Source organism: Tachypleus tridentatus, chromosome 7 (genome assembly GCF_004210375.1).
Source record: "Tachypleus tridentatus isolate NWPU-2018 chromosome 7, ASM421037v1, whole genome shotgun sequence".
NCBI lineage: Eukaryota > Metazoa > Arthropoda > Merostomata > Xiphosura > Limulidae > Tachypleus > Tachypleus tridentatus.
The window spans coordinates 1,577,230-1,593,095 of NC_134831.1; the positions used below are offsets into that span (position 1 = coordinate 1,577,230).

Below are 15,866 nucleotides of genomic sequence, written 5' to 3' on the forward strand. Positions count from 1 at the left end.
TCAAAACGTTTGTATTTTTAGAACAAAATCACATTGAGCTATGTGTTGTATCCGTTACAAGGAGCTGAAGACTGGACCTTAACACTGGAAGTCAGTAAGTAGACTTATCTCTGTCTCACTAGGGGTAAATCAATAACACACGCCATGCTTGGTTTGTTTTGAATTTCGCGCAAAGCTACGCGAAGGCTATCTGCGCTAGCCGTTCCTAATTTGGCAGTGTAAGACTAGAGGGAAGGCAGCTAGTCATCACACCCACTGCCAACTCTTGGACTACTCTTTTACCAACGAATAGTGGGATTAATCTTTACATTATAACGCCCCCACGACTGAAAGGGCGAGCATGTTTAGTGCGACGCGAATTCGATTGCCTTAACCATCTGGCCACGCCATGCTAACAATAACATTACATTTCGAAAGTTTATAATACAAAATATGGTAAACCCTTTAATATATATTTAGTGCATACACAGAACAAACAAAAATTAGCATAGATTACCCCCATTAAAGGGATTGTCTAATAGAGTATAGAATTTTAAAAATTGTAGCTAATAATATTTGAAAAACTTAAACAAATATTACCTGACCCCTTTAGAATGTGTTAATCTAATAGAATATGTACTTTTAAAAAATACGGTTAACAATACTTGAAAAGATTACCTAACCTCTTTAGAAGGGATTATCTAATCGAGTATGCATTTTTTTTAAAACATACGGTTATTTGAAAAGCTTAAACAATGATTACCTAACCCCTTTAGAATGAGTTAGTCTAATAGAGTATGCACTTTTAAAACAATACCGTTAACAATATCTGAAAAGATTAAACAAAGAGTACCTAATCTCTTTAGAAGGGCTTATCTAATAGAGTATGCAATCTTTTAAACAATACGGCTATTTAAAAATCTTAAACAAAGATTATCTGACCCCTTTAGAAAGAAGCAGTGTGACATATTATTCTTAAGAACCTTAAAGATAGTGAAATAGTCTGATTATCCAGCGTGTTTTTCATCTTTCAAGAGATGGAGTGGTCCTCATTTATATTGGTGGTCCACTGAGCAACAAGGGATGGGAAATTCTGGCTAGTTAAGGAACAGTATAATCAGCATCATTCAAGATTCGATCACTTATATAAAGTCTAGGTACCAACGAAGGATCAAAGAGTGTATAGGTTAAAGTGGCTCACAACGTGGTTATATCTCTAACTACTGTAGCATCACTTATTACAGGCTCTCCAATACCATTGCTGTGAAGGATGTACGTGATGTGCTCGTGTCTTGAGAACTTTCCAATCCCCAGGCTTTTTTTGGTCTCTGCTTGACCAACTATCTGTGGCCGTGTTGCTCCCTGTTCTTTCTTCTGTGCACGTCCCCCGCTGGTACAGCGGTAAGTCTATGGATTTACAACGCTAAAATCAGGGGTTCGATTCCCCTCTGTGGCCTCAGCAGATAGCCCAATGTGGCTTTGCTAAGAGAAAACGCACACACACATTATTCTGTACAACTTGATGTAACTGTGTGTTTATTACATCTGCATGAGTCAAAATATTCTTCCAACAACAAACCACAAAAATAAGACATTGGATATATCACATGTATGTACTTGCTCTGACATCTAAGCTACTATACATGAATTTCATTCAATATTTGTCAAATTCACTTGTTCATGAATATTTCAACTCAAGCCAACTGAAATATGTTCTTTCTGCCCTATTCTTTATGAGAAATCATTGGTGAATTTCTTTCTTTCATCCATAGCACGGATCTTACGAGTTGTTTTTTTCTATGAAAATTTACCTCCTGCCAAATATTTCAGTGTGAAAATTGAAATGCCCCCCACTGGCATAACGGTATGTCTGCGGACTCACACCACAAAATTCAAGTTTCGATACCCGTGGTGGGCAGCACAAATATCCCATTGTGTACCTTTGTGTTTAATTCTAAACACACACACACAAAATGGAAGTATTATATTTCTTGTATTAATAAAAATATTCATCAATTATAACACTATGTAACACAAATATTGTTCCTGGATAGTATGTGTTATTTCTTAATTGTTTAAGTTGTAAAAGTGCAGAAAATGGCCATTATTTCCTTCAAACTTTGCTTTTGTAACCTGGATAATGTAATTTAAAAATTAACCTATTTTTCATGTAAAAATGGGCAAATTTGCACATTTTTATTTATATAATGTCTGAATAAAACAAAATATGAATCAAAATTTACATATATTTATACTAAAGTTATACAAAATTGAACGAAAATGTTTAGAAATGAGTAGTTTTTCGAGATTTACGACTGTAATGTAAATCACTTTCACGTATCAGCTCCCAAATATAGTCTCCCATCATGTTTTCGTTATACGCTCCCAGGTCACAAAAGCAAAGTTTGAAGAGAGAAACAGGTCTTTTCATTTACTTTAGGCATAAGCAATTGAGAAATAACACTTTCTGCTCAGGAACAAGAAAAATAAACATTTTGTTACAGAGTGTGACCAATGAATGAAATCCTTCGTCTCCATACATTTATTCTTTTACACAAACCTCTTGTAGCTATCTCGACACAAAGTGTAAACTGGAGCACTCAACTCCTAATCTTCAAGTCGCGGATTCAAATCCGTTACCAAACATTACCCGTCCTTTTAGCCGTGGGAGCATTATAGAGTGATGGTGAATACTCTTATTCATTGATAGAATAGCCCAAGAGTTGTTGGTGGGTGGTGTCGACTAGCTGCATTTCCTCTAGTCTATCATTTCACAATTAGGGACATATTTATGTAAAATCGGATGGTTTGGGTTGAGAATTTTTTCTGTGAACCTAACAATGATCGAAGGAGGTCGAAACTTTGTTTGCTTCTCCACATAAAAAAAATTCTCAACCAAAACCAACTGTTTTTACATATATATTTCTCTACAAGTGGGTTTTCTCGTCATCACTGATTAAAATTAGGGACAGCTAGCAAATAGCTTTTCCTGAAATTTAACAAACAAACAAACCCTCATCGCTATTATATTTTGCATACTTCCTCGGTAATTGATTCAAAATTCTAATTAGTAAAATGCAACATGCTCCGAAGAATTCTCACCATTAAGATAGATTATAGGTGTAATTCTTTTAAGAAATCAGATGAAAATTCATTCAGTAGCTCAAAGGACTGAAATATCTTCAGTCACTGTGTTTACTTTGTAATCAAGAATAAATCGCCAAAATATAATGAATACATTACATGGTGCGTCATCTGACAGCATGGAGAACAAAGAATGCCACTTCTTTGATTAGTGACAATCTTAACTGTTGACATTTGACTAGATATCATCCGATATTCTATGAATATTTTATTCACTTGAACTATGATTCTTAGTTCAGAAACTAAGGAATGTTATGTCCTGTCGATCATTGTTTCTTCGACCTAATGACGTTTTAAGCTATTAAGTAAATCAATTAGTAAAAAAATATTTAAAGCTTAGATCACATGCGAAACACCACCCGATAGTTCAGAGAGTAAGAAATGCTACTAGCTTTCGTTTATCAGTGTCTCATCCTTAAAGATTCTTCTAGTTTATGTGATGGGTTCCTACTGCCTCCTCTTTTGTGGATGAAGTATTGTTACTTCATCAATATGTATGTCTGTTCCTTGTATGTTTCCACATTTTTTAATCAGTCAGCATCAAATTTGACACAGTGACACAAGATGACATGAGGAAGGTCATTAGGGGGGTTGAGCCCCCATCTAATTTCATATTGATAGAATTCTTGAAGACAGTATGTCTTTCTTTTCAATATTGGTACCTTTATCTATTTATATTGCACTTTTAAGTACAATTTTCTATATTTTGTTACAAACGAGTTTTTATTTCTCTCGTGTGTTTGTGTGTTTTCTTACAGTAAAGCCACATCGGGCTATCTGCTGAGTCCACCGGGGGAAATCGAACCCCTGATTTTAGCGTTGTAAATCCGGAGACTTACCGCTGTACTAGCGGGGGATCATTTCTCTCGTTCAACGGACGGGTACTCCAATTATAAAACTTCTCTCAATGTTCTGGTAGATCAAAGGCCAATCACAGAATTATACACATTTTCACCACCGTTCTTCGCTAGTACAACGGTAAGTCTACGGATTTACAACGCTAAAATCAGAGGTTCGATTCCCCTCGGTGGGCTCAGCAGATAGCCCGATGTGGCTTTGCTATAAAAACACACATACACACACATTTCCCCCACCCCTAACAGTTACCAAAAGGATTTCAAATTATAGATAAAATAATAAAATACACAAAGTTAACTAATTTTATTAGATTGCAAAGTATTTATATAAATTATAAAAGATCTACCTTAATCCCCGTTTTGTTTGTTTTTTGAATTTCGCACAAAGCTACTCGAGGGCTATCTGTGTTGGCTGTCCCTAATTTAGTAGTGTAAGACTAAAAGAAAGGCAGCTAGTCATCACCACTCACCGCCAACTCTTGGGCTAGTTTTTTACCAACGAATAGTGGAATTGACCGTCACATTATAAGGCCCCCACGGCTTAAAGGGTGATTATGTTTGGCGCGACAGGGATGCAAACCCGCGACCCTCAGATTACAAGTTGCACGCCTTAACACGCTTGGCCATGCCGGACCATCTCAATTCCCCGGAAGTTAAAGTTTATTTTAGTAATGCCATCCTTGGTATGAAACATTTTGTATCTGTTTAGTATTAAGTATTTATTACCCAACACACCAATTATTGCATCAACCATCATTAATTTCCCATGTTGGTAAAACGGTAAATATTCATACCATAATGGATGCAAATGAACCAAAAACATCTAACAACAGTTCAAGTTGAACATCTTATTAAGCTCATTTCCTGCATCAGTTTTTGTTTCTTCATGTATGGGTTCAAAACTATGAGCGTAACCATTAGGATCTGGTAGTTACACGGATCGGACATAAGATAGCTGGAGATTACACGAGCAAATCCAGTCTAGATATTACACGGATCGAGATAACCAGCTCTGGATATTACATGGATCGAAAAGATCCAGTCTGAGGATTACACGGATCAGACGGAACAAATCTGGATGTTACACGGATCGGACATAACAAGTCTGAGGATTACACGAATTGGACAGAACAAATCTGGATGTTACACGGATCGGATAGACCTGCTCTGGAGATTACATGGATCGAAAAGATCCAGTCTGGAGATTACACGGATCAGACGGAACAAGTCTGAATATTACACGGATCGGACAAAACAAGTCTGTATATTACATGAATCGAACAGGTCCAATCTGTTAGGTAGAATGTTCGAATAATGAAAGATACCCTAAAACAATATTCATAACAAATGCTTCATTTTAAAACACTTACTACTACACATGTGTTGTAGTTAGGTACTACACATGTAGTTAGGTATGTAACTAGTTAGGTATCTTATCAAACGAAAGATATAAGTAACTGAATTTTCAAACTATTTCGTTACAGGACAGATGGAAACTTTACTCGCCTATCGGGCAACTTTCGGGACTGCGTGTACTAGACGGTGAGACAACTTTTTTCAACTTCTATAAGTTATTAGATACTATACCATTAGGACGAATAGGCTTAACAGACAGATAATGTAATTTTCAAGTCATTTGAAATTCCATCATGTTGGTAGCAGCTGATGTTTGTGCCAGTTGTCTCTTTCACACCTGCAATAAGTGTTACTCATTTTTTGTAACTCCCGTTTGCAAGAACCACCTGTATTTATTCTTTAGTAACTACATTTTACATTTTTAAATTTCTATTTTCAGTTTGTTTGTTTTTTTACACGTAACAGAATTGAATCAGGTTAATGCAAAAACTGTGAAATTGAATCGCGGTTAAAACAGTCGTTGTTGATAATTATCACTTATTTTACGCAATTCGTAACATCATGTTTTAATCAAGACAAACCACATTTATCCATCTTATCGGTTAAAATAAACTAGCTAAAAATTTGTTAAAACCTTTGTTTGTAGTTAAGCACCAAGCTACACAAAGGGATACTTGTACTCTTCTCACCACGGGTATCGAAACCCGGTTTTAAGCTATGTAAGTCCACAGACATACCGCTGTCCAACTTGGGGTGGGGATGTTAAAACCTAAGATGAACATCAGAACACAACGACGTTGTTTTTGTTTTTTTTTTAATTTTGCGCAAAGCTACTCGAAGGCTATCTGTGCTAGCCGTCCCTAATTTAGCAGTGTAAGACTAGAAGGAAGGCAACTAGTCATCACCACTCACCGTCAACCCTTGGGCTACTCTTTTACCAACAAATAGTAGGATTGACTGTTACATTATAATGACCCCACGGCTGAAAGGGCAAGCATATTTGGTGTGATGGGGATTCGAACCCGCGACTCTTTGATTAGGGGTCGACTGCTTTAACCACCTGGCCATGCCGGGGCTTAGAACATAACGACCTTTTTTGTTGTTCTTACAAATCATTAAACAAATTATTTGAATAAAGAGCTAAGAAAATGTTGAAACTTTTAATAAACTTGGAAAAAATAAAACACGAACTGGTTCCCATAACCTGTGTTATCCTTCGAAGAGTTCATTCCATAAATGGAAACAGCTGGCCCTCTCTGGGAATACTTCGCTGTTTCATTGGTATCCATTTTATTACAGTGTAAAGAAACAGAAATACACTAATCTATTTATAAAATAATACATTTATTCAACTCTTTACTGACTCAAATACAGCAGTTCAGAAACAAAATGCCCATTTTAATTAGTAAACCCTTAGAGCAAAAAGCTTTGTTGTGGCTAAGTTTTTTACACAGACACTGGTTACTACACAGTAACATCAGTTATCCTAAGATGGTAAAAGCACACGAATATTCCTAAATAATGTTTTGTTCCTATTAGTTGTTTTAAGCCTTTATTACCGCAACTTGAAAACATTGTCATAATAACATTCCGCCAATTCTCGTTATAACTTGACATCACAAATATTCTTCACGTTCTTCCAATGATGTAAATTTATCTGAAGAGCAAAGAATGTTTGTTTGTTGAAAGTTTAAATCATCACATGAAGTACTTTTATCACGTGCTGAGCGTGTGCTAGCATATTTATACACCATACGGGACTTTGCACGCGTCTGTATAGGAATCACTAACGTATACTGTCAGTCTAGTTGGCACTGGTTCGTTCCCTCTAATAAAGCTTTTCTCCTCACTTTCTGCCATTCTGGTAGTTTCGGTGCGCAGTGTAGGATGGGATATCCCAGCATTCTTCTGCCCATGAAAATGAAGTCTCCGACTCCATGTTTAGTACCACATTTTATCAATCTGTATAGTACGGCTTCTCTTTTACCTACAGTTTCCGTGTTCACGTCCTTTGATGTTGAAACAACAGGCGATTCACAGTCGCGGTATACTTTGGCAACTTGGACTGTCAAAGCTGACCACAGGAAAGCGTCTTGGTTCTGAAGACTACTTATTGTGCCTTGAATAACTGTGACAACAAAAAAGAAAACATTAGATCATTCGCTTACGTCTTTCCAAAAAATATGACAATTCTATTAACAAGCCTCTCGTCCTGCTCTTGTTATCTACTAATATCAACTAGTAGTCGTTATACGTAAAAACGGAAGTTCCTAAAACAACAACTTTGAGAGTTTGGTTTGTTTTGAATTTTGCGTAAAGTTACACGAGTGCTCTCTGCGCTAACCGTCCCTAATTTAGCAGTGTAAGACTGGAAGGAAGGTTTTGTTTGTTTGTTTGTTTTGGAATTTCGCACAAAGCTACTCGAGGGCTATCTGTGCTAGCCGTCCCTAATTTAGCAGTGTAAGACTAGAGGGAAGGCAGCTAGTCATCACCACCCACCGCCAACTCTTGGGCTACTCTTTTACCAACGAATAGTGGGATTGACCGTCACATTATACACCCCCACGGCTGGGAGGGCGAGCATGTTTAGCGCGACGCGGGCGGGAACCCGCGACCCTCGGATTACGAGTCGCACGCCTTACGCGCTTGGCCATGCCAGGCCTAGAAGGAAGGTAGCTAGTCATCACACCTACTATCAACTCTTCGACTACTATTTTTTTACCAACGAATAGTGGGATTGCCGTCCCTTATAACGCCCCCACGCCTGAAAGAGCGAGTATGTTTGATGTGACGGGGATTCGAACCCGTAACCCTCAGATTACGAGTCAAGTACCTTAACCACCTGGCTAAACTGTGAGAGTATCACGCACTTATATATTTCTTTAGGATCATTCACGGAAACTAAGTAAACCTTATCTCATCTTACTGTTTTTTATTAAGTAGTTCGTTTAACATATTGCCTCTGTGCTATTCAGAATGGGCCTGGCATGGCCTAGTGCGTTAAGGCGTGCGCTTCGTAATCTGAGGGTCGCGGGTTCGCGCCCGAGTCGCGCCAAACATGCTCGCCCTCCCAGCCGTGGGGACGTTATAATGTCACGGTCAATCCCACTATTCGTTGGTAAAAAAAGTAGCCCAAGAGTTGGCGGTGGGTGGTGATGACTAGCTGCCTTCCCTCTAGTCTTACACTGCTAAATTAGGGACGGCTAGCACAGATTAGCCCTCGAGTAGCTTTGTGCGAAATTCCAAAAACAACAACAGCTATTCAGAAATATCGGTAATTGCATCAAAATTAATCTTTTGATAAAACCTTCTGAAAAGTGTTAGCTATTTGGGACTTATACTAGCCGTCGCTAATTTACTAAAACTCAGATGATTTTGATATTCGAGGTTAAACTGGTATACCTTTGTAAGAAACGGAAGGCCAGTACTCACGAGGCCTAGGAAAAAATCCGACAGTTATACGACCCGTTGAACCTGTTACATGTGATTAAATACCGTTGAGCAGTTGATCTTTAATGAAAGAAAAATAAAATACGCTCCAAGCGGGAAGACTGAAGAAGTACTAATATAGAAATAGGGTCAGTGTGGGCAAATTAAGTTAGTAATAAACGTCTAAATACGGTCATTGTTAGATTTAAAAGAGGGTGCAACACCAGCGCCTTCAACACAAACTCAAGAATTCGACTCAACGTTAAAGTACAAGAGAGGTACTACAAATTTATTATTTTTTGTTGACTTTACAACTTCATCGCGTTTTCAGTTTTTAGTTGTGTGAACACCTATCGAATGAGCACACAGCTTTCCAACAAATTTTCCTTTATCTCATTTTGACGATACGACACTTTCGTTACAAATAACTCCTGATAACTCTCCTGTTAGTTTTGGCATGTTTCCTTTTAATGGTAAAATTTGGTCTTGTATTTTAATGTGGGTAACTCGTAACTTATACACACTTTGTTTTTTTTTTTTTTTTTACTTTCAAAGGCTTCAAGTTTTTTATTTAGAAATATAAATAAATTAGGTTATTTGCAAAAGCATCATATTTAGAAACTTGTTTATCAATATAATAACTAAATAAAGTAATACACAGTTTGTGGTAAAAACACTTGATGTGTAGCTAATAAAAATCAACTTAGTTTTCCAAAGTTTGGCCTAATTAGATGTTCGACGCATTCAAAAACAGGTTACATGAAGTAAAAAACAACAACAAACGTTTTTCTACATTGTTAATGCTTATTGGCTAATAGTGCCGTTAAAACGTGTTGATCATCTTTCTATTAATGTTCACACCCCGTTCAAATCGGATACTGCACACTTATATACCATCCCAGTATTGAACGGGTTAACAATAAGGGAACATTAACAAGTCTTACTGGAAAATTCAACGTTCGTCGCACAGGGTGTTGAATGATTTATTTCATCTATAGGCAAACCAATGGATTTGTAGTAAAAAACAAATTACACAAACCAGATTCGATTTAGTGATGCTGAAGAGATAGTAAGATTTTATTATAATTACTTTAATATTTAGTGATGCTGAAGAGATAGTAAGATTTTATTATAATTACTTTAATATTTAGTGATGCTGAAGAGATAGTAAGATTTTATTATAATTACTTTAATATTTAGTGATGCTGAAGAGATAGTAAGATTTTATTATAATTACTTTAATATTTTTGTTAAATGTACAAGTGACGCACCAACACCATTTTGTTTCTAAGTCTGGTCTTTAGTTACTGGTTGCGGCTGAAGTTCTGTTGCGCTCGCGCCGTTACATTTGTGCAGTTTGTACTCGTTTTTATTTTATATATAAATAATTTTTATTCAAATGAAAGTAATTATTGGTGTAATACGACATTTCAAACAGTTATTGTAATAAATAGACTGAAGAGAGCCAATGGATCTTAAACATGGTTAAAATTAAAAGAGTTAACGACGTTGTGGCGCCAAGTTTGTACAGTTCTGTACTTAGTTTTAAGTTCTACTATTACAAGAACACACACACTACTAAACATAGCTAGCTACGATATACAAAACACGGTTTATACTAATGTCATAAGAGTTTGCTAGCAACCCGTCGCATATAAACTTTTTTTTATTTAACTGGGAATTCTATTGTATTCTAATAACTACTATCCTACATTTTTTTAAACATGTAGTGTTTTATTTTGTCTCTCTTTACGCACTTCTAAAAGTAATGAAAATATTTATTTATGTGAATACGGTTTGTTTTAGTTTAACAAGGAATAATCTAAGATATCATTTGGTATTAAACCTTTCACTTACCCAGTATACGAACATCCTAAGTTACTACTTATTATTAAACCTTTCACTTACCCAGTATACGAACATCCTAAGTTACTACTTATTATTAAACCTTTCACTTACCCAGTATACGAACATCCTAAGTTACTACTTATTATTAAACCTTTCACTTACCCAGTATACGAACATCCTAAGTTACTACTTATTATTAAACCTTTCACTTACCCAGTATACGAACATCCTAAGTTACTACTTATTATTAAACCTTTCACTTACCTAGTATACGAACATCCTAAGTTACTACTTATTATTAAACCTTTTACTTACCCAGTATACGAACATCCTAAGTTACTACTTATTATTAAACCTTTTACTTACCCAGTATACGAACATCCTAAGTTACTACTTATTATTAAACCTTTCACTTACCCAGTATACGAACATCCTAAGTTACTACTTATTATTAAACCTTTCACTTACCCAGTATACGAACATCCTAAGTTACTACTTATTATTAAACCTTTCACTTACCTAGTATACGAACATCCTAAGTTACTACTTATTATTAAACCTTATTATTAAACCTTTCACTTACCCAGTATACGAACATCCTAAGTTACTACTTATTATTAAACCTTTTACTTACCTAGTATACGAACATCCTAAGTTACTACTTATTATTAAACCTTTTTACTTACCCAGTATACGAACATCCTAAGTTACTACTTATTATTAAACCTTTCACTTACCCAGTATACGAACATCCTAAGTATACGAACATCCTAAGTTACTACTTATTATTAAACCTTTCACTTACCCAGTATACGAACATCCTAAGTTACTACTTATTATTAAACCTTTCACTTACCCAGTATACGAACATCCTAAGTTACTACTTATTATTAAACCTTTCACTTACCCAGTATACGAACATCCTAAGTTACTACTTATTATTAAACCTTTCACTTACCCAGTATACGAACATCCTAAGTTACTACTTATTATTAAACCTTTCACTTACCCAGTATACGAACATCCTAAGTTACTACTTATTATTAAACCTTTCACTTACCCAGTATACGAACATCCTAAGTTACTACTTATTATTAAACCTTTCACTTACCCAGTATACGAACATCCTAAGTTACTACTTATTATTAAACCTTTCACTTACCCAGTATACGAACATCCTAAGTTACTACTTATTATTAAACCTTTTACTTACCTAGTATACGAACATCCTAAGTTACTACTTATTATTAAACCTTTCACTTACCCAGTATACGAACATCCTAAGTTACTACTTATTATTAAGCCTTTTACTTACCCAGTATACGAACATCCTAAGTTACTACTTATTATTAAACCTTTCACTTACCCAGTATACGAACATCCTAAGTTACTACTTATTATTAAACCTTTCACTTACCCAGTATACGAACATCCTAAGTTACTACTTATTATTAAACCTTTCACTTACCCAGTATACGAACATCCTAAGTTACTACTTATTATTAAACCTTTCACTTACCCAGTATACGAACATCCTAAGTAACTACTTATTATTAAACCTTTTACTTACCTAGTATACGAACATCCTAAGTTACTACTTATTATTAAACCTTTCACTTACCCAGTATACGAACATCCTAAATTACTACTTATTATTAAGCCTTTTACTTACCCAGTATACGAACATCCTAAGTAACTACTTATTATTAAACCTTTCACTTACCCAGTATACGAACATCCTAAGTTACTACTTATTATTAAGCCTTTTACTTATTCGCCATATCATTACTATAAAAGTTAAAAAAAAAAAACTTACAAAACTCTTTAACACCAAATTAAACTCAGTTATATTTCAAACAATATTCACCCCTAAAATGACAGATCTAAGAAACGTTTCAAACAATATCCACCCATGTAACACCAGATCTTAAAAATGTCTCAAACAATATCCACCTCCATAATAGAATATCTAATTAATATTTTAAATACTGCTATTATTGGAGAAACAAGCAAAAGTATAATAACAAACAGGACATAAAACAAATGTGTATCCTACGAGATAAGTAAGGGTTTAGTTCTTTCAAGAGCAAAGTCACACAGGACTTATCTGCTGTTTCCACCGAAAGAAATCGAAACTCGGATTTTAGCGTTATAAATTTGTAAATTTACCTCTGTCCTACTCTAAAATAAACAGGAAAACATATGTCACACCTAAGTTATATTTTAACTAACAACAATTTTACAAAAATGTAAAAAGAGAGAGGTTAAAGATATGATGTTTTTGCAGGTTTATGTTTCAAGTACCTATTTACCTGTACAACAATAACAACAAAAACAAAAGGTAGAAAATACAGTGCGACTCATGAGTTATGCCCTTTATTGACAAAATATAACCCAGTGAATACGTAACTTAGTTTCTCAACCACAAGAACAAAAGAGAAAGCTACCATGATATGTTGTTGAGCGAAGTTTTCCACGTACCAGAATAGATACGTGTTTATTCAGGTAAGTTGCTAGGCGAATTTTTTCAACTACGAGACGGACGCGAGTACGTTTACAAATATAAATGTTGCTATTCTCACGATAACTTTAATTAAAATAAAATACAAAATAACGTTTCGACCTTCTTAGGTCATCTTCAAATCTTTGTATAAATTATTTTATAACGAGAATACACGAGTATGTTTACAGAGATAAGTCGCTAAGTAATTTTTTTCAACTTCAAGAACACAACTAGATATAGAAATAACCTTACATACCATTTGGTATCAAGTCACTAGACTTGAATTAAAACTACGTAGGTGTGTGTGTTTAGCTGAAATGTTTCATTCAATAGAACGTCACTTACCAACTTTACAGCTACAGTTAAAACAGAACAAATAATGAGAGACGAAAGTTTTTAAAATATCTTGTTTAACTCCTAACCCAGAAAGATGATTTTTTTTACTAATTTTAACATTAAGCACAAATTGATTTTGAAAAATCTAGAAAAATGTAGTTTATATATATATATATATTTGCCAACACTGCGAAATATTTCAAATGCTTTACCCCCGGGGAAATTGTTCCTACTTAATAATCCTCAGAATTACATCTTTAAACTGGTTATTACCAGAAAATGACTAGATACTTTGGACGAATTATTTTATGTCTCAGGGACGCCGCATAACTGAAAAATAACAGATTTTATCTTTGATATCGTTTGCTAGTTTTTTGTCTTCCATATAAAATATAGTTTCATACTTTTACAAAAACTACTACATACTAGTTGAGATCCGTAAAACATTTGCAGTCAAATTAGTACTTTTATTGCAACAGAACTTATTTATAACACCGGATTTCTATAATGACATAAAAAAAATTATAATCGCAGACACCGAAATATATTACGTCCATTTGTCTTAGGCCTAATACTAGTTAAGCCTTTATCGAGTACGGCATATATCTGATAAAGAGATAAATTGACAATATTACTCCTGGACCTTGTTTTTTACTTTAGTTAGAGCTAAATTTCATCGTACTTAATACTATGAATAAATACATTTGTAATGTAATTCTACGAATTAACATTAGGGATTTTTAAAAAGTTTCATAAGTCCTTAATTAATATGTTGTTGTACAACATGTACAAATGTCTAATAAAGTATATTTACATCCGTTAAAATTAAGTGTGCGCACAAGCGCACTTAGATTGTAATATGTGCGCGCCTTTTCAGGGCAGACAGGCCTGAATATTACAATCGTAAAAGATAAATACATGCGTCACGCCATGCCTAATGATACATTCCAAAATTAAAGAGAACATCTCAGGTTAATGGTTATAGCTCACTAGCTCACTGTTGTGTCCAACCCCCCCCCGCTATTACAGAGGTAAGTGTAAGGATTTACAACGCTCAAATCAGGGGTTCGATTCCCCTCGGTAGACTCAGCAGATAGCTCGATGTGGCTTTGTTATAAGAAAAACACACACGCCTTCCCTAGCATAAGGCGTTATATTCCATAATACAACTTTTAAAAAAATATTTCCAATACGCATAATTTTGAGATACTTGTTGGGTTCTTTAGGACATTCATGAAAAGCTACACAAGGGCTATTTGTACTGGCTGACCCTAATTTTGAACTGATAAACTACATAAGAAGATGGCTAATCAACAGCATCCAATGCAAACTCTCGGGCTACTTTAATCCCATAGTTAGATTTGACCGCCATTCTTATAACACATACACGGACCTAAAGTGCGGAGCGCAATTTTGCGACAATAGGACTCGAAACATGAATAATTGGATTCACAGTTTGACACTTCAATTTATTACCTACTTGGAAATTATTAAAATAATTATGAATTTGTTGCAACAAACCATAAAAAACTCTCTCCCAGAGAAAGAGAGAAAACAAAAAATGCAAAGGGGCTCAAATAAACCCGAACAGAACTATATTAATCGTACATATAGCCCAAATACAAATCCCGGTTTGCCCCTGTTTCAATGAATTTTTTTTCTTATTACCATAATTGCAATGCAGAACGGATTGCACATGACCAGGTTAGCTGATTGTGGCTCAAATTAATCACTTCTACTGAGATGAACCAAGCTAGAAAAAGTCAAGGTTGTAAGACTACACTAGAACTTGATAATTTTATTCTGAGAACGTCCTAATCAGAGAGGTGTCATCAGCCCCCCCTCCCTTCACTGTCTGCACCTTCCTTACCGTTTTAGTTTCGTATGCTTGTCGACACTTCCAGGCCTGGTTACCGCTCTAATGATATCTTTACAATTACACGTAAAAAATGGACAAGCGACACTAAGTAGACAGTAACATTTATACACACACACACACATATATATATATATTATATACATTTTGAGTCTCTTTATTAGAAGTCAGGGTTAATAAACATTCAAGAGGTTTAATCAGTTTCCTCATGGTGCTCACGTACGCGCACACACACAGATACGCCTCTTAGGCAACTCTTTTTTGGTCATCAGCCGAAACAAATGTCCTCTTTTCTGACAAAGTTTATTCAGTTATATTATAACAGTTTCCCTGTCATCTGCGGTAAATTTTAAAGCGTTCTTACGCACATACAGAGTAAGTGTGACGTCATTATTTACCCCTAATTCTCGGAACAATTGATACTATGTTCACGTTAACAGTGTCAGATTAATCACGTTGAGTTTGGTCGTTTTGACTCAGTTCCCTTTACGTGACTACTTGAACAACAAAACATGAAAAGCTGGTGAACAGTGTTACA

The 15,866-nt window shown here is 35.2% G+C and overlaps 1 protein-coding gene across 1 annotated transcript in view; it reads right to left on the reverse strand.

Annotated features, from left to right (window-relative positions):
- Positions 1 to 6,663: 6,663 nt before the first annotated feature.
- The window catches only part of LOC143254975 (meteorin-like protein), a 39,895-nt gene continuing 30,692 nt past the window's right edge, over positions 6,664 to 15,866 (reverse strand). The window contains exon 5 of the mRNA XM_076509916.1: positions 6,664 to 7,464. Within this exon, the coding sequence (XP_076366031.1) occupies positions 7,136 to 7,464 (329 nt within the window). The 3' untranslated portion in view covers positions 6,664 to 7,135. The remainder of the gene's footprint in view (positions 7,465 to 15,866) is intronic.